We start from the raw sequence: 21006 nt of genomic DNA on the forward strand, positions 1-21006 counted from the left end.
GCATTCGCAATAGTCTCTTGGTTGCTTACAGTATTGTCATCAATGTTTAGTACAATGTCTACTGGTTTACTGGCACTGTTCGTACCAGTCTCGCTCCTTATTATGTCCCAGATTGCTTTAATTTTATTACTGGATTGGTTGATTTTGGATCTAAAATATACGCTTTTTGAAAGTTTGATTACCTTACTCAAAGTTTTACAATACTTTTTATAATGATTTATTTGACTGGGGTTTCCTGATTCTTTTGCTGTTATGTACAAAATTCTTTTTTGCTTTGCAAGATGTCCTAATCCCATTTGTTATCCATGGTTTATTTGTGTTTTCTTTTGGTACATTCCTATAAACTATTTTTGGGAAGGAGGTTTCAAATATTGATGCAATTTCTTTACTAAACAGGTTATACTTGGAATTTACATTAAGGAGGCATGATTTGAATGTTTTGATTGATAGTATATTTATGGGCCTGAATACCTTCCACGTTGGCTCAGTTTTATTCTGACAAACATTTATATTTTTGATGGTAAGTCTTTGACCATCATGGTCAGAAAGACCATTTATTATTTTACTAACGCTGATACTGCCCAATTTCTCTTGGTCTACAAAAATGTTGTCAATTAGTGTGCTTGAATATGAAGTTACTCTGGTGGGAAAATTGACCACTGGCAGAAGGTTGTAGGTGTACATCAGATTTTCTAGGTCTGTCTTCCCACTACTATGTGTAAGAAAGTTGATGTTGAAATCTCCAAGTAGTACAACATCTCTTTTATAGTTGAATAGCAAATTGAGCTGCATCAAAAAGAGGTCGAGATTTCCTGAAGGTGCTCTATAAATTGCCACAATTAATAGGGTGGAATTGCTTACACAAATTTCGATGGCACATGATTCAAAATGTTGCTCTAGACAAAAATTTTTAACAAACATTTCTTTGCAATTGATACTGTTCTTAACAAAAATTGCAACACCACCACCTTTTCTTTGGTTTCTGCAGTATGAAGACGTCAGGTTGTAGTCAGGGATTACCAGCCTTTCCATCCCTGAGCAGGCGTGATGCTCAGTGAAGCATAGTACATGGGCGTGATCTATGCTTCCATTGTCTTGCACATTGACTGAGAGTTCGTTTAGCTTATTAAACAGACCTCTAATATTTTGGTGGAAGATTGCAAGTTGATCCGTTACAGAGGCTGTTACAGGGTTTTACCTAGAAAATTATTCTTAACTGTCGAGTTCACGAATGCACTAGCTCTTGTCCTGTTTTTTTTTGAAAACCATTTGTATATTGTAGTTTGTTTATACGAAGTGCATCTCGTAGAGTTGAGTTGTTCTGTCATTGCTGCTTTTAGGAGAATACCTAATGCTGTCTTTCCTGCCCGGTTTAGGTGCATACCATGTTTTGTAAACAACTCTCTTCTAAAACTGCTTACATCTACAACACAACTGTTATTAAAGCGATTGCAAGTCTTTGTCAATTTATAATTTGTTTGCGAGATAGCTTCGTTGACACATGACTGTGGTTCCAAGTCATGTCTTTTCGGGATGTTTACAACAAATAACTTAGAGCGATTTAGCGCTGAGAAATTCTTTTCCAGCGTTTGTATCACATCGTGGCCTTCATTACAGGAGGCTACATTGTTTGCACCACCGATTATTATCACATAGTCGTTTTTATCGTACTCAGGATCGCAACCCGATAATACTTCATCGATTTTTGCATCAGGTTTCACTATTCCACACACTTCAGTGTTGCTAAGATTGCTTTTTACGATATTTGCTAAGCCTCTACCATGACTGTCCGCAAAAATGTGTACCGTACACGTTTGATAGATTTATTTGGAGCAGAAAGTTTGTAGTTGTCAGAACTCGGACGTTCATTTGGTGAAGATAATAGGCTTTGGCTTATCAAATGAAACTTCCTTGTGATACCTTTCACTTTTAGGGACTTTAACACACTATTTTAGTTTTGACTCTGCGCCAGTCACTGATACACTGTTACTAGGAGCAAATTTGTTTACGTCCACCAAGTTTGTGTCATTTACTGTTTGTGAAGTATTAGCGCCCGGTGATCTGCGTTTGTTGTTGACTTTCCTCCATTCCGTCGATTTATCCGTTTTATCTTGTTGGAGTAAAAGCACGTTTACCTTCGTTCTTAGTTGTACATTTTCGAGCTTCAGGCTGTGGTTTTCTCTTCTTAGACCATCAATAACGAAATGTAAACTTGAAATGCGTTCACTAAAAGCAACTTAAGAAATTTAGTGTCACTTCTCCTGCATCAGTCTGAATAAAAGTACTGAATGAGTCACAGACTCAAAGGCCTTAGGTAAATCTAGAAAAGTTCCAGTGACTCTTTTGTTTATCCAGTCAGCTTAGCAGTTCATGAAAAAAAGTAGTAGTGTATTGGCTGTGTTTGCACTTGCACTTTCAGTCATCTGCTGGTGCTTTAATTAGCGGCAGTCTGCTTATAAAAGCCTGGAAGCTGTTCTCCACATTTTGGAAAGATTTATGAGAGAGCTGTCAAAGTGTCATGTTGTGTTGAAATAGAAAGAAGGGAAAGAGAAAGGAAAGATCATCACATTACCACATTGATATCCACAGACTGCATAGGCTTACTTGAACATTTATTTTAATTTCCATGCTACAATAAATAAGACAGACATGGATTTTCTTTGTTACCTAAAAATCTGCTAGGGTTAGGTATTTTTAATAACAAACGTCTGGAAACACTTATACAATGTTTCGCCACTAGGGTCGCATTAAGAAGGGCTTAATACTGACATGACCACAAGACAAGCAATGTTTTCAAATATTATTCCCTAGTTATATGCATAAAAAAGCTAATTCAGAAATTGTGTATTAATTTTAACTCTGATGCCTGCTCAGTTATATATGTATTTCATGCTTGTAAGAATAAAAATCAATAATAAAACATCTTTAGTATAATTCACCACCTAATAAAAAACAATTATATTCCAGGCTGGTTCTCAAGAGTAAATTCCAAAGGCCAACCTACTGCACGATGTTACACAAACATACAGCAGCTAGTGGCTGCACAGATCACAACTTTTGTCACCAGAACTGAGCTAACTGCCTACAGGCTGAACGATACAAAAGGTAAGTTCCAGAAATACAGGAGGGCAATGCAGGTTGCTTCAATACAGTATCATTCCTCTTTATAGCAATAATTTTTTAAAGTAATTCTGAAATTTAGTTTGTATCCCATAGTTAGTGAGATGCAAATTTTAACTCCCCCCCCCCCCACTCCCTTCCCTCCAATTGGTTTACTGCATATATTCCAACAATATATACTACCTTGTGCCCTTAGTTCAAATTTACTTCTTCTATAATTTTAACAGATCAGAATAAACTGTGTATTATGTTGAGGGAAAAGATTCAATTAAATATGAGTCGAACGTAGTCAATTCTACTGCCAATAATCTGTTTGCTTTAGTTTTATCACTGCATATGATTTTTATAATAAATAATGATTCATTTGGTTCCATGGTAGCTTACTCAGAATTCAGTTAGATATGTTGTTGTTGTTGTGGTCTTCAGTCCTGAATCTGCTTAGTGTATTCATCTCTTGGTCTCCCTCTACGATTTTTACCCTCCACGTTGCCCTCCAATGCTAAATTTGTGATCCCTTGATGCCTCAGAACATGTCCTACCAACTGATCCCTTCTTCTAGTCAAGTTGTGCCACAAACTTCTCTCCTTCCCAATCCTATTCAATATTTCCTCATTAGATATGTGATCTACCCACGTAATCTTCAACATTCTTCTGTAGCACCACATTTCGAAAGCTTCTATTCTCTTCTCGTCCAAACTATTTCTTGTCCATGTTTCACTTCCATACATGGCTACACTCCATACAACTACTTTCAGAAACGACTTCTTGACACTTAAATCTATACGCGATGTTAACAAATTTCTCTTCTTCAGAAACGCTTTCCTTGCCATTGCCAGTCTACATTTTATATCCTCTCTACTTCGACCATCATCAGTTATTTTGCTCCCCAAATAGCAAAACTCCTTTACTACATTAAGAGTGTCATTTCCTAATCTAATTCCCTCAGCATCACCCGACTTAATTCGACTACATTCCATTATCCTCGTTTTGCTTTTGTTGATGCTCATCTTATATCCTCCTTTCAAGACACTGTCCATTCCATTCAACTGCTCTTCCAAGTCCTTTGCTGTCTCTTACAGAATTACAATGTCATCGGCGAACCTCAAAGATTTTATTTCTTCTCCCTGGATTTTAATACCTACTCCAAATGTTTCTTTTGTTTCCTTTACTGCTTGTTCAATATACAGATTGAATAACATCGGGGAGATGCTATAACCCTGTCTCACTCCCTGAAGAACTGTTTAACCCTTTGAGTTATTTAAGGAATTATGAACACTCTTGTAGCAACCCTTCCAATACAAAAGGTTCACAGCACATAATAACTTCCAATACGAATGTTAACAAAACTTTTTCAGAGTTAGAACTCTTCTCCCAACAAAGCACTCACACCTTACATAGTAACAATTTTGGCAGGATGCACTAATGGTGATGAAATACACTCCTGGAAATTGAAATAAGTACACCGTGAATTCATTGTCCCAGGAAGGGGAAACTTTATTGACACATTCCTGGGGTCAGATACATCACATGATCACACTGACAGAACCACAGGCACATAGACACAGGCAACAGAGCATGCACAATGTCGGCACTAGTACAGTGTATATCCACCTTTCGCAGCAATGCAGGCTGCTATTCTCCCATGGAGACGATCGTAGAGATGCTGGATGTAGTCCTGTGGAACGGCTTGCCATGCCATTTCCACCTGGCGCCTCAGTTGGACCAGCGTTCGTGCTGGACGTGCAGACCGCGTGAGACGACGCTTCATCCAGTCCCAAACATGCTCAATGGGGGACAGATCCGGAGATCTTGCTGGCCAGGGTAGTTGACTTACACCTTCTAGAGCACGTTGGGTGGCACGGGATACATGCGGACGTGCATTGTCCTGTTGGAACAGCAAGTTCCCTTGCCGGTCTAGGAATGGTAGAACGATGGGTTCGATGACGGTTTGGATGTACCGTGCACTATTCAGTGTCCCCTCGACGATCACCAGTGGTGTACGGCCAGTGTAGGAGATCGCTCCCCACACCATGATGCCGGGTGTTGGCCCTGTGTGCCTCGGTCGTATGCAGTCCTGATTGTGGCGCTCACCTGCACGGCGCCAAACACGCATACGACCATCATTTGCACCAAGGCAGAAGCGACTCTCATCGCTGAAGACGACACGTCTCCATTCGTCCCTCCATTCACGCCTGTCGCGACACCACTGGAGGCGGGCTGCACGATGTTGGGGCGTGAGCGGAATACGGCCTAACGGTGTGCGGGACCGTAGCCCAGCTTCATGGAGACGGTTGCGAATGGTCCTCGTCGATACCCCAGGAGCAACAGTGTCCCTAATTTGCTGGGAAGTGGCGGTGCGGTCCCCTACGGCACTGCGTAGGATCCTACGGTCTTGGCGTGCATCCGTGCGTCGCTGCGGTCCGGTCCCAGGTCGACGGGCACGTGCACCTTCCGCCGACCACTGGCGACAACATCGATGTACTGTGGAGACCTCACGCCCCACGTGTTGAGCAATTCGGCGGTACGTCCACCCGGCCTCCCGCATGCCCACTATACGCCCTCGCTCAAAGTCCGTCAACTGCACATACGGTTCACGTCCACGCTGTCGCGGCATGCTACCAGTGTTAAAGACTGCGATGGAGCTCCGTATGCCACGGCAAACTGGCTGACACTGACGGCGGCGGTGCACAAATGCTGCGCAGCTAGCGCCATTCGACGGCCAACACCGCGGTTCCTGGTGTGTCCGCTGTGCCGTGCGTGTGATCATTGCTTGTACAGCCCTCTCGCAGTGTCCGGAGCAAGTATGGTGGGTCTGACACACCGATGTCAATGTGTTCTTTTTTCCATTTCCAGGAGTGTATTTAAAGCACTGCTGATCCATTTTATTATTTACAAATAACATATTGTGTGTTATAGCAAATTAAAGCCCATGTTCTAAAGGTTTAATTTTATTTATACACTGATTAAGCAGCATAAAATTAGCACGAATATTGAGCCATATTTCTTAGGACAGATTGTTTCTATAAAACCATTTTGAATGAAACAAAATACAAAACTGTAATCAGGAAAATTGTGGATATAAAATTATTGGGCTACTTTTTGGCATGTTGTCCAAACTTTTCTTTTTTGTATTGTGTTTACCATAAATCTTGTCTCCAAGTTGTTTTTGATATATTCTTAAATACATATAAATGTGCAGCTTTGCATGATAAGCTGTAAATACTTTTAATGACTTAATGCATTGTAATATTGTTTGCAGAGATCCAGCAGGAATCAGTAAACAAGAAGATGCAATATCTGAAGACAAGTGTACGAGCTGGTCACGCCATTAAACTGTTGGCTGTTTTTGAAGATGTAAACAATGTCCAAGTGCACAACAATAAGCGCCTTTCACTGCCTCTCATTGGACGAGCCAGCAGCAAAGGAGACAAATATGCCCAGTGCCTTGATGATAAGAACCAGGTTAGTTAAAATTGCTGGATAAAACTTTAGTAACAGGTTTCAGGAAACCGAAAAGGTGTCACTTCATTGGATTTATTTCCAAACAGCTCAGTTCTGTTAAAGACAGATTAATTATTATTCAAGTTTTTGACGTTCACTGTGGAAATCAGTCCACTGTTCATGAGTGTTGAAGTCATTGAGCTTCTGAGATTAATCCCTGCTAGGATGCACGAATAAATTTGGATATTCTATGGCAAATAAAACAAAAATATCACCAAAATGTTTTCAGAAATTTCAGTGATAACTGGAAGGACAAATTTTCCCATTCAGATATACTAATGTTATTCAGAATTGTGGTCATAAATACACAAGTAATATTGATCAATGACAGTCTAACAACCAGGCTGAAGCATCTCAGGCAAATGCAACTTACCTGATGTATGAAACATTCTCCAGGACTGGTTGCAGGGCACTAATGCTTGTGTTACCAAATGGGTAATTTTGATTCCTCCACCCACTACTAATCCCCAGTGCAAATGGAAATCAATTCTACTGTTTATCGCATACTCTCATTTTAATATCTTTATTTCCTCCATCTCCCTGTGAACTTCCTCTCTCACTTTTTAACACTCAATTTATATTTGCTATTTCCAAAGGTTTTTTAGATTCGTTTTCACATCCTGTTTTACAATCTATTACTGTTTTTTTTTTTTCATGGCACTGTTTGTTTCTTCTTTTTCCTTATAATAGCTCTGTTTAAATTTCTCCATCTTGTACTACTGAATTATCTTTTTCAACTCGCCAAAGAGAACAAAAAAATAAAAAGAGGAAGAGAAAGCAAAAGGTTTATAAAGACAACAAAGGAAACAAGAATTTTTCTCTATCATAGATTTAGATTCTAACATAATATAGGTTGACACAAATATGAGAAAACAGAAAGCATGAAATGACTTCAGGAAAAGAAATTTTAACATTTGTAACATTACAATGATCTAAAACGTTTCACATTGGAGCAAAATTACCAGTGAATTCTTACAAGCACAAAATCAAACCAGCCAGCATTTCTGTCTCTGTTTATATAAGGATTTCATTCTAGTGAATAATTGCTGAAAACTAAAAGTAGCTTTGGCGGCTTATTTTAAGAATGTTGCAAGTACAGCTGCCAAGCTCCTTCTTAAATTTACCATGACAGCCACCCTAAAAAAAAGAAATACTACAAATTAAACATACAACTTAGCCTATGTTTGGTTATTTAATGAATGAAATAAAGGCAGAGGAAACTGTGTGTAAAAAATATAGCTCAATAATTTGTGACTGAAATCATGTGTAATGTTTTTGTGTTGCAGCAAATATTTTTTTCCAAATAGTTAATAAATGTCATTTTGTACCCATACTCTTGACATGACATGGAAGTAAGTGGTTGAATGTTTCCTGCAGGTGGTGTTCATCCCATTGACAACAACTGGTCAGCTGTATGCAGTGTCTGGTTTGGATGAGACGCACATCGTGTCTCAGCTGTCACACCTGCTCAGGGACGGACAGTTCCCAATCAGAGTGTGCCTTGTGGCCGGGCCATTGCCATCGCCTTTACCTGCTGGTTTTACAGGTACTGTCACTAAATATCCTATTAACTCACAAGGACATTTACAACATAGTTGTAGTAGCGATGAAACAAGTACACAGAAATGGTGTTAAGCCAGAAGACCTTCCTATAATATGCTGACCACAATATGCAGTCTATGTGGTGTAATCAATGATAGCGTTCATAGTGACCTGATTTTTAATTAATTTTTAATTTTTTGGGAAAGTGGGTCTTTTTTGTTAGAACTGTCATGCAGCAAAGACATAAATCATCACATGCAACTTATTCTTTATTGAGAAATTGTAATGTAAGCACCAAAAAATTATTTTAATAATATATCACACTGAAATTGTACTACAGTATGCAAATAAAAATTCAATTTGCAGGTTATACTTTAAAAAAAGAGTCATGGTACAAAATAATATATTTTCTTATTAAGTTACTAGCTGACAAAACTGGCATTGCCTGGTTATTCATATTGCCAATTTTCTATTAGAGACAAAAACAAGAAATTAACCGTGTTCATAGTGTAATATTGCAAAAATTCATTTCCATCTTTCCATGAAAATGCTTTTTAAAGTATGAAACAGTTGTAGAAAGATCCCAGACAGTGTCTATACACTGGATACAGCTGCTTCACAAATCCACAACATGATTTTGTAAATGTCTCTGTGGCAATGCCTCTTCACAGCTCTGTAGACAGCTGTTGCTTTTGCCTACATCCATTTGTGCTTTCCAGTTGAAAGCTGTTAAAAGCACTGCCAGATGCCAGGCATTTCATTAAGTTGACTCACTGCAGGAGTGTCATAGTAGTAAACGATAAATGTATTAAAACTTCATGCATGATGTGGCATTTTTTCATGCATCTCAGTGTTTATGATGTCATATATCATGAAATGCTTGTATTACAAAGATATATTTGTGTAGGTGTATTCAGCAGCATATGTGGATACTGTAAGTAAAATATGTTACAAATAGAGCCAGTAGGAAAGAAGTAATAAATTTAAACGTCACGCATGATGCAGCAGATTTAACACATCTAATTGTTTATGATGTCACATCTCCTGAACTATTATAGGTAGGTAGCTCTTATCCCCACAGCTATTGTTATGTGGCATCAAGGGATATGTGTAAAAAGTTTAGTTGAAATCAGTCAAGTGGTTTAGGAGAATGTGTGGCATGTACACACATACAGACATCCATTTTTATAATATGTGTGGGTTAAAACACCATCTAATTCATAGTTTCTGAATATTAATTTGCACATTGTGAATGTGACTACTTAATGCCAGCATTGGATATGGGAGACAAACCTAACAAAGCCAAAGACAAGAAGATCTTCCTTGTCAGATAGCAGATACAATGATCCAACCTGTAACAAAGATGGCTCATTGTTCAATTGCAGGTGGAGACAGATTTCATTTTTTAAGCAATACATCCAATGGATTACTTTTTACTGTGTATGCCAGTGTTCTCATGTTTAGCATATTTTAACACTAGCGTAGCACTTGATGCTTCGCTCACATGGACTGTATGGCTTGCAGAGATTTTTTTTGTTTTTATTTAATCAAATTTTCATGTTGTTCAAATATTTCAACATCTTCTAAGCTTTTATTGCTAATTAAGGCCAAATGAGCACTGTCTTTTCCAAATGGACTTGTGACCAAAAGGTGATTCTGCTAGCTGGAGTCCAAAGTTTTTGTCACTCAGGCCTTGGAAGTGAAATAGCAATTTTCATAAATTTTGCTTTAAAATTTTTAATGTAACAAAATATTTTCTTAAAAATTTTCATCCCCTATTGCACTCCCTTAGGGGCTGAATTTACGGAAACACTGTAATAAGTGTATCTTTTTTTTATATTTCTAACTGTGAAGTTAAACACCAAGTGTCACAGATGTAGCCTTACAAATCCTTTAGTAGTTCTTCAGTAATTATTTATTAAAAAAAAAACTTCACCCACTATTTTACCTCCTTAGTGGCTGAATTCCCAAAAATTCAAAATGCTGAAACATATATATTTTTTTTATTTTTTGACTGGGAAACTAAATACCAGTTTTCATAGTTCTAGCTTCAAAATTCCCTTAATAGCAATGTACTTTCAAAATGCCTTTCTTCCCCTATTTCATCCCCATAGGAGTGGAAGTTCAGACAATCCCTTCTTAAACAGTGCCTACAAAATAAGATCCACACCCTCTCCAAACTTCAAGTTTCTGTCCTAGCAGTTAGGGCAGGGCAGTGACGAGTCTGACCCTGTTTCATTCCCTCAAGGTTTAAATTTCATCCCTGACTGAGAAACCAAACACCAATTTTCAAAGATTTACCTTTAAACATGCTTATGCAATAAAATATTTTCATAAAATATTTCACCGTCTATTTCACCTCATTAGGGTTTGAATTTCCAAAATGGGTATGTTTTGTTTCTAACAGAGAAGCCAAATACAAATTTTCATAGCTCTAGCTTCAAAAACTCTTGCACAATGAAATATTTCCATAAAAACTTTCATCCACCCCTTTAAGCACCATAGGGGTTGAATTTCCAAAAACAGTGAAACATTTTTTTTAATTTCTAACTGAGAATCTGAATTTAAATTTTCATAGATTTAGTCTTAAAAACACTTTCATAATAAAATCTATTAATAACATAATTCACCCCCTTAGGGTTTCAACTTTGAGAAAACTGAACACAAATCTTTTATTAGTAACCAAGAAGTCAAATACCAAAGTCCGTAGATCTAACTTTAAAAATACTTTAGTAGTTCTTTAATAATGATATATTTTCAAAAACATTTTTCACTCACTATTTTCTCCCTTAGTGATCAAATTTCCAAAGATGCTGAAACATGTATTTTTTATTTTCTGACTGTGAAACCAAATACCAGTTTTCGTAGGTCTACCTTCAAAATTCCCTTAATAGTGACCCACTTTCAAAAAGTCTTTCATCCCTTATTTCTATCACTTAGGAATGGAATTTCAGACAACCCCTTCTTAAATAATTCCTACAATGTAAGATCCACACCCTCTCCAAACTTCAAGTTTGTATCCTCAGTGGTTTGGGCTGGGCAATGATGACTCAGTGAATCAGTCTGACCCTATTTCACCCCCCCCCCCCCCCCCCCCCTTAGGGGCTGAATATCCAAAAACAATAAAACACGTATTTCTTCATCTCTGAGAAGCCAAACACCAATTTTCATATATTTAGCTTTAAAAATGGTTTCACAGTAAAATATTTTCATAAAATATACCACCCCCCATTTTCACCCCCTTAGGGGTTGAATTTCCAAAAGGGATATGTTTTGCTTCTAACAGAGAAGCCAAACACAAATTTTCATAGAACTAGCTTCAAAAATGTTTGCACAGTGAAATATTTCCATAAAAACTTTCATCTACCCCCTTTACCCCCATAGGGATTGAATTTCCAAAAACAGTGAAACATGTAATTTTTTTTATTTCTAATTCAGAAGCCGAATTTAAATTTTCATAGATTTAACCTTAAAATCTTTTCATAATAAAATATTTTCACAAAAAAATTTCGTCCCTGTTTCACCCCCTTAGGGATTCAATTTCCAGGAACAATGAAACACATATTTTTTTATTTGTAACTGAGGAGTCAAATACCAATGTTTATTGATGTTGCTTTAAAAATACTTTAGTAGTTCTTTAATAATGATATGTAACAAAAAAAAGCTTCCACCCACTATTTCATCCCCATAGGGTAAAATTTTTAAAAATGCTGAAAAACACATTTCTTTATTTCTGACTGAGAAACCAAATACCAATTTTTCTAGATCTAGCTTCAAAATTGCCTTAATAGCGACATTCTCCAAAAAGCCCTTCATCCCCTATTTAATCTCCTTAGGGTTGGAATTTCGAAAAATCCTTTCTTAATCGATGCCTACAGCATAAGCTTCACACCTTCCCCAAATTTCAGCTTTGTATCCTTAGCAGTTTGGGCTGGGCGATGATGAGTCAGTCAGTCAGTCAGGACATTGCCTTTTATATATAGAGATTGTGGCTCAGTGCCAAGTGAGTAAGTGTCTCAAATTGCAAATCCTAAGGCTCAGAATCCAATCCTCCATTGGTCTTGGGATTTTTCTCTGCCAGTTATTGCTCCTTTCACCTCTGTGAAATATATGAAGCTGTACCATGGTTCAGAGTATATACTGATCTAAAGGTCCCCTTGTATCTGGCTGCATAAATCGGTTCAAAATCAGAGGGAAACAAAGACATACCATACCCACTAGAACTGTGCCTAAAAAAGCACTACAGTGTTCAAACCTAATTTCAGATTGTGGACAACAAAAACTTATATTTCTGCAATTAATGGAAATAATGTTTCCAGAAAGTGCTGATAGTGAAGGTAAAACTTGTAATGTACGAAGTAAGTTGGGTGTTTGCTTTTATACCAATAACAAAAGCCTAGAGAGCTTACAATTCTCTGCATCATCTTTGTTTCCTCTCCTTGTAAATGAATAGCTTTATACAGTTGTTCCAAATATCAGGTCTTGTCTTAATATGTATACTGTGTCAGAATGATTCTACAAATTTTTCTTTCTCCGCATCTCTCTCTGGTCTTCTCATCTCTATCATTATTCAATCATTCCCAACTGTTTCTTGCTTTTTATGTGTCAGATGTCTTTGTCTTCATCTTTTTACATTTCAGAAACACATTCATTCTCATAATCACAACAGTTTTTCATTGCATCTTGTAAACTACAGGGTGTTTATAAATGAATATCGGGGTTTTAATGGTTTATAATATTTATTACATTAAACTTACAGTTATAAATGATATGTCAAATGAAAGAGCAACCAAAACAGTTTTACCAAGAACCTCATAAATGTTCAATGTGAGCACCATTTGTCACACGGCGCACATCAAGTCTATAGCCAAGTGCTGGATAGGCCACAAGGGGCCCAATGACAGGGCTTGCTTTGCATGACCTGCACATTCACCCGACCTAACGCCATGCATTCCTTTGAGGCTTCATCAAGGATCGTGTGTATGTGTCTCCGCTACCAGCAGACCTCCATGAATTAAGAAACTTGATTGAAGCAGATGTTGCTTCAATCACTGAAGACACACTTATCAACGTTTGCGAAGAGCTCAGCTATAGACTTCATGTGTGCCATGTGATAAATGGTGCTCACATTGAACATTTATAAGGTGCTTGGTAAAACTGTTTGAGTTGCTATTTCATTTGACATATCATTTATAACTGTAAGTTTAATATAATAAATATTATAAAGTGTTAAAACCCTGATATTCATTTATAAATACTCTGTATATGAATTTTTAAGAAATCTTTGAAGGCCCATATCTTAGTCTTCATGTTCAAAACAGTGTCATTGAATAAATAGATTGTAATCCTTGCTTTCTACAACTGTCTATATTGTGTAAATTACAGAAAAGGGAATGCAGAAGGAGCTTTCCATTGTTTCAGAAAACTGGTCTTCATTGGACTGTTGCTGTTGTGGTCTTCAGTCCTGAGACTGGTTTGATGCAGCTCTCCATGCTACTCTATCCTGTGCCAGCTTCTTCATCCCCCAGTACTTACTGGAACCCACATCCTTCTGAATCTGTTTAGTGTATTCATCTCTTGGTCTCCCTCTACGATTTTTACCCTCCACACTGCCCTCCAATATTAAATTGGTGATCCCTTGATGCCTCAGAACATATCCTACCAACCGATCCCCTCTTCTAGTCAAGTTGTGCCACAAACTTCTGTTCTCCCCAATCCTATTCAATACCTCCTCATTAGTTATATGATCTACCCATCTAATCTTCAGCATTCTTCTGTAGCACCACATTTCGAAAGCTTCTATTCTCTTCTTGTACAAATACTTTATCCTATTCAATACCTCCTAATTAGTTATATGATCTACCCATCTAATCTTCAACATTCTTCTGTAGCACCACATTTTGATAGCTTCTATTCTCTTCTTGTACAAATACTTTCAGAAACGACTTCCTGACACTTAAATCTACACTCGATGTTAACAAATTTCTCTTCTTCAGAAACGCTTTCCTTGCCATTGCCAGTCTACATTTTATATCCTCTCTACTTCGACCATCATCAGTTATTTTGCTTCCCAAATAGCAAAACTCCTTTACTACTTTAAGTTTCTCATTTCCTAATCTAATTCCCTCAGCATCACCTGATTTAATTCGACTACATTCTATTATCCTCGTTTTGCTGTTGTTGATGTTCATCTTATACCCTCCTTTCATGACTCTGTCCATTCTGTTCAACTGATCTTCCAAGTCCTTTGCTGTCTCTGACAGAATTACTATGTCATCGGCGAACCTCAAAGTTTTTATTTCTTCTCCATGGATTTTAATACCTACTCCGAATTTTCCTTTTGTTTCCTTTACTGCTTGCTCAATATACAGTTTCAATAACATCGGGGATAGGCTACAACCCTGTCTCACTCCCTTCCCAACCACTGCTTCCCTTTCATGGCCCTCGACTCTTATAACTGCCATCTGGTTTCTGTACAAATTGTAAATAGCCTTTTGCTCCCTGTATTTTACCCCTGCCACCTTCAGAATTTGAAAGAGAGTATTCCAGTCAACATTGTCAAAAGCTTTCTCTAAGTCTACAAATGCTAGAAACGCAGGTTTGCCTTTCCTTAATCTAGCTTCTAAGATAAGTCGTAGTGTCAGTATTGCCTCACGTGTTCCAGTATTTATACAGAATCCAAACTGATCTTCCCCGAGGTCAGCTTCTACCAGTTTTTCCATTCGTCTGTAGAGAATACGCGTTAGTATTTTGCATCCGTGACTTATTAAACTGATTGTTCGGTAATTTCCACATCTGTCAACACCTGCTGTCTTTGGGATTAGAATTATTATATTCTTCTTGAAGTCTGAGGGTATTTCGCCTGTCTCATACATCTTGCTCACCAGATGGTAGAGTTTTGTCAGGACTGGCTCTCCCAAGGCCATCAGTAGTTCTAATGAAATGTTGTCTACTCCCTGGGCCTTGTTTCTACTCAGGTCTTTCAGTGCTCTGTCAAACTCTTCACACAGTATCGTATCTCCCATTTCATCTTCATCTACATCCTCTTCCATTTCCATAATATTGTCCTCAAGTACATTGCCCTTGTATAGATCCTCTATATACTCCCTCCACCTTTCTGCTTTCCCTTCTTTGCTTAGAACTGGGTTTCCATCTGAGCTCTTGATATTCATACAAGTGGTTCTCTTTTGTCCAAAGGTCTCTTTAATTTTCCTGTAGGCAGTATCTATCTTACCCCTAGTGAGATAAGCCTCTACATCCTTACATCTGCCCTCTAGCCATCCCTGCTTCGCCATTTTGCACTTCCTGTCGATCTCGTTTTGAGACGTTTGTATTCCTTTTTGCCTGCTTCATTTACTGCATTTTTATATTTCTTCTGTTACCCAGGGATTTCTACTAGCCCTTGTTCATTGGACTAGAATAAAAAAAAAAAAATTCAGGAATATTCTGTGATCTCACAAAAGCCTTCAGTTCAGTTAACCACTCATTACTACTCCACAAAACTTAAGAGCTTTGGGATCAAGGATACTGCATTACAGTGGTTCAGTTCCTACGTGATAGAAAAATGAGTTATTTTAAAACTAAATTCAGTTAACTACTACTCCAAATGAAAAACTATTTCCCAAGGGGTACCACAGGGTTCATTACTGCATTCATGCCTGTTTTTGTTGTATGTCAATGATTTATCATTAAATATCAATTCTCATTCAGTCCTGTTCATAGATGACACCTCCGTCCTGATAGAAAATGACACTATAGAAAAATACCAGATAGTGTACAAAATGTACTAGGAAAACTTGAACCTTGGTTCCATAAAAACAGAGTAAAAATAAATTTTTTCAAGAGATAGACTTGGTCTCTAAATCATAAGCATTGTGTCCTATAAAAATAGTCCATAATAATCAATTTGTGACAGAAGAAACACATATGAAATTCTTCGGCCTTTGGCTCTTTGAAAAGATTACATCATAACATTTTAGAGAAAAATGTTATTTCATCATTGAAGAACCCATGGAAGACAGTTTTACACTTTGAACAGAGACTATTAATCTGTAAACTGTTAATATGTAACATATATTGTAATGTTATATGTATTTTTATTAGATATACTTGCAAACTGTTCATCTATAATGGATAACATTCTTAAAACAGTGTAAAAAGACCTTTTGTAAACCATTATACTTTTTGTAAACTTGACATGTCTCCTGCCCAACAGATTCAGTGATCTGTATACAGTATGTAATGAAACTAATAAATCACATTTCGTTGCATTCATAAATGGGGCATTAGAATAATAGAATATTCGTAGGTTTCACAGTGAAAATTGAGCCTCTGAATTTGGTTAGTTGGTTAGTTAGGGGGAGGGGAGCAAACAACAAGTTCATTGGTCCTATTGGATTAGGGAAGGATGGAGAAGGAAGTCAGCCATGCCGTTTCAAAGGAATCACCCCAGCATTTGCCTGAAGTGATTTAGGGAAATCACAGAAAACCTAAATCAGATTGGTCAGACATGGGATTGAACTGTCATCCTCCGGAATGCGAGTCCATTGTGCTAACCATTGTGCCACCTCACTTGGTAGTAGGTTCCTGTTAGACATTAGGCTTTAGTTGAATCTCAGCTATCACTTACATCCCTGTTGTAAATTTTTCTAACTTGTTAGTTCTGCAAATTCTATAGTACTGGACTAATAATGGGCTCTTATTTTCTTCTGTTTATCAAGTTTCTGTTAAAACTTTGTTTCCAACAGAATGTTGGTTACAGTATTATTTCTAATATTTAAGCCAACAACTTCTTCATTTTCAGTTTTGATTGTCTTCTTTGTTTGTGCTTAATTATATGGACTTCTGTTTAATTGCTAATTATCTTGCTAACTCAGTTCCGTGTTTTATTAGGCTGTGGAAAGCAAAAATGTTGAGCCACATTAAGTCCACAGTACCCTATGCTATTTCTTTACTTCCAAACCCAGTGATCATTTAGATTTCTCTTGGTAAATGTATTTAATATGCTACCTCTTTTAGTCTTCAGCTTCATCATTACTTTCACATTAAAAAAAAAAAAAAAAAAAAAAAAAAAAAAAACACAAATTTCCTACAGTATGGTTTTCATTTTTTTAAACACTGTATATAGACTTTCACCCTGTTCCTCTGTGTGGAACGATATTAGGCATTAAACTTGTACAATTTCTAATAGTTATCTTTAGAACTATTTTTGCTAGACTTTCAGATACAGCATCTTCATTTCAATCTTTTATCAATAATACATCCTACTCCTCCATACCCTCCTTGGTATGTCTCTTTGGACTAAGACATATCCTGACTGGAGCTCAATTTGGCCTTCTTCAGTCCTTTATACATTTGAAATTACATTTCTCCTGATATGTACCCCATATTCCAGTTTTGGCAGCTTATCTTCAGCCCTTGTGATTCTATAGTATACAGTTCCTAGATGGAGTAAAATGTAAGCAGCAGCCTACTTATGGGTCATGGTACTTTATTTCAAATAAGTGAAACTCCATCTTACAACATGAAAGAAGGGAATAAGTAAATGAATAAAATATCTAATGTTAACTACTCTTGCCAGGAATTTTTCATGATCAGTGGTTTTAGACTTGAGACAGTAATAAGCATTTGTCAACAGTAGTTACTATTTAAACTATCATTTTGTTATTGTTCCATTTTTTATGTTCCAGGCAATCTTTGGCTTGAAAGCTGCCAGCAGGAAGATGTTATCCTGGCGTGTACACTGCCACCAGATGCTGATCTCTCATGTCATGGACAGTTTACATCCCAGATGCAGCCAAAGTTCCTCGAAATCGATGCAGACTCCCAGTTTCTGCTGTCACGACCTTTACTGCACCACGAGACAGAGATGCGAATGTTCAAATCGCCTCTACTCCAGGGTGTGCTTGCATTTTGTCGTGAACATGGTGATCGCTGGAGACGTCAAATTAAAGTGACACATCATATTTTTCCATCAAATGAGACCTTACTGCAAGTACCATTACCAGCATCCAAGGAGAAGGCAGAGAAAATAAAAACACGACAAGCTACTAAGAAGTCTGCATCATTTACTTACATGCCATATAATGGAAATGCAAATGTAAAGGTAGAAGAAGGGCGTAACTTGCCTCCTGCTGTGCCACCGAGAAACGAGTCACGAATACCACCCGACAGTGGTCCACCGAGTGAAAATCGCTGTCACCATAACCACGTATCTCCAAAGGTTCAGCAATATATCAACAACAAAAACTACCCACCAATGTATCAGCCTGAGGTATCATCTGCAATATCTGGCCAAAGTCGTACTGCATCTACATCTCATCTACAGCAAAGAATTCAGAGTCCTCCCTTGCCACCTCCAAATGCAAATTTAAGGAACAAAGAGCTATCATCTGGACTGTCACTTTCGCCTGATGACCTCCCTTACTCTCATGTTGCAGATGCAATAGTAAACAATTTTAAAAATGGTGAGAATACTATTGATGAAGAAAATATATATGCAGAAATATGTGAGCCAAAGAATTCCTCCTCTAGAGATGTCAGGAAACTAGACTTTTATTTCCTGAAACACAGAGGTGCAGAGAAACTCAAAGAAGATTATTATTATGTGCAGTTTGATAGTGGCAGTGAGAGCAGTGCAGTGCTAAAGGAAGAAGTAACTTATGATACAGTTTGCTGATATTGACTGTACATTATTTAGCTTTCAGAATGCTTAAAATTGTCAGAATTATCTGCAAAAATTCTGTACTGTTATCAATACAGATAATATAATGGCTGAATTTTAATTGTTGTAAGCAACTGTGATGTCGCATTTAACACATTTACTGAATTTATAAAAAAAAATCATCATGTTCATCTGATTATATGTTTAATTCTGTATCAGAACAAAGGAAGAAATTCAAACATGCACATAAATATGTACTGCACTGCATTATGTTACACTTCAACAGTGACAGAAGTGTATCAATGCAGTCCGATACAAAGGTATCCGTTGCTCAGAATATTAGCTTGTTGTCCACAGGGACACATCAAATTGCAGAAATACTTTCGTATGCAATGAGCAAGCTTCCATTTCCACCCCTTTCACTTCCTTATATCAGATGTTCATTGTATTTCAGCTAACAAATTTTCAGTGTATGTCTCCATTCTATATGTAGAAAGTTCAGATGAACACACACTATTTCAAGATTGTACAAATATGAGTCATGTGTTCAAAAATTAAAATGCTACACTTTTAAATGGGGTAATTGAGTCATAATGGATGAAAAGATTACCCAAACATTGCTAGACACAATATGATTAGGTACAAAGGTTCTGAATATGCTTGTTCAAAACTACTCTGCACTTTATAAACTATATACTGATTTTGAAAAACTATGATCACTCATTATATGCAAGACCCTGAAAAATAAATTTTCAAATGTGAATAATTTAATGGAGTGCTACGAAGTAAACATAAATCATGCATCTCATATTGTACTAACTAATGTATATACTGTATGTAAAATGACAAAATGTAGAATTTCCATTTATGCAATAACATTTGAAAATAAAAATTTGAAAGAAATTTTCCATGTGCTTTAGTTATAGTGAGTCCAGTATTTGAACTAAATAAATACAGTTTTTTTTTTTCATCACCACCATTATAATATCAGGCAAAATAAATGACTACAAATGATCTGATTAATTTGGTAATGCTCTGAGAATGCTTTTGAAAGAAAAATTTTGGAAATTGACAGCAGTGGCTTGTGACACCGAGTTTACTTTTGATCACAGTCACATTGCCTTTGGATAACTGATTGTTAGTCACATCAACACAGACTGATATGCAGTGGAATTCATATATAATGTAATTTTTTTGATGGCTTGTTTCAGCAGTATTCAGTAAGAGATACCTTTCTCTCTTGATGGATGAATGCACAGGACATGTCTTCCATCTGGACTAATTACACAGGCGTAGCTTATGAGAGTTGGTGTCGGGAACAGGACAAGCATCCTGCTGCCTCAGAGTATTTCCCAGGTTCAATTGTTGGCATAATTGGCGTATGGGTGAGGGCAGAAGTGTCTTTAGGAAGGATAATCCTGATTCCAAGATCTTATAAAAAATAGATAGCTCTGGGGGTTGGTGTCATTGGGTTGGTACCAATCAAGTGATAAGAACAGTCCCGGTACATCTTCATATTCATTATTGAGATAGATAAAGTTTCACAGGGACGAGAGAACATGAAAAAGGTACAGAAAGCTAAGAAAATCTGTTACACAACATTCAGCACATTATAATAGTTGCTATTCAATCCGTATATTCCATTTTCACAGGTAATCAGGTGTAAGGTAAGGAACCTTTTGGTGTGTAAGGGGGAGAAGCCATAAGAGTCGAAATACTGTTGATGGTTTTGAAAATTAATATGCACTTCAGTTTTTATGGAGCCACCAGAAAATTTTAGGTCCATATAAAAAATATGGCATTATTACATAAGCAAATACCACATGAATGAAATGTGGTAATTATATTGCATTAAGATTATAAAGGAATGAATAATGTATTTTGGCATAGGTAATGGTTATGTATGATTAAACACTGAATCTGAACAAGTGGATTACTCTTGTGATGTAATATGAAGTTCACAAGCTGGCCCATAAATAGCTTCTTGTAGGCTGGTACCACATACGTGTAAACACATGTTGCAGGTTTTAGAAAAAAAAATAGTCTAGGCAGCAGAAGATCAAATACATAAAAAAAACATAAATCTTTAGATAGCACAGAACATACTGAGTTTAAGTGATGAAGGGAAAAAAATATAAAAATGCATAAAATGAATCAGGCAAAAGGGAATGCAGACATCT

General features: G+C 37.0%; 1 protein-coding gene across 3 annotated transcripts in view; it reads left to right on the forward strand.

The window, feature by feature from the left end:
* The window catches only part of LOC126194711 (uncharacterized), a 965948-nt gene extending 946288 nt beyond the window's left edge, over positions 1–19660 (forward strand). For all 3 annotated transcript variants that reach the window (XM_049932947.1, XM_049932949.1, XM_049932948.1), the window contains 4 exons: positions 2968–3105; positions 6380–6582; positions 7999–8167; positions 17853–19660. In XM_049932947.1, the coding sequence (XP_049788904.1) occupies positions 2968–3105; positions 6380–6582; positions 7999–8167; positions 17853–18841 (1499 nt within the window). In that variant the 3' untranslated portion in view covers positions 18842–19660. The remainder of the gene's footprint in view (positions 1–2967; positions 3106–6379; positions 6583–7998; positions 8168–17852) is intronic.
* Positions 19661–21006: the final 1346 nt, after the last annotated feature.

Source organism: Schistocerca nitens, chromosome 7 (assembly GCF_023898315.1).
Source record: "Schistocerca nitens isolate TAMUIC-IGC-003100 chromosome 7, iqSchNite1.1, whole genome shotgun sequence".
Taxonomy (NCBI): Eukaryota; Metazoa; Arthropoda; class Insecta; order Orthoptera; family Acrididae; genus Schistocerca; species Schistocerca nitens.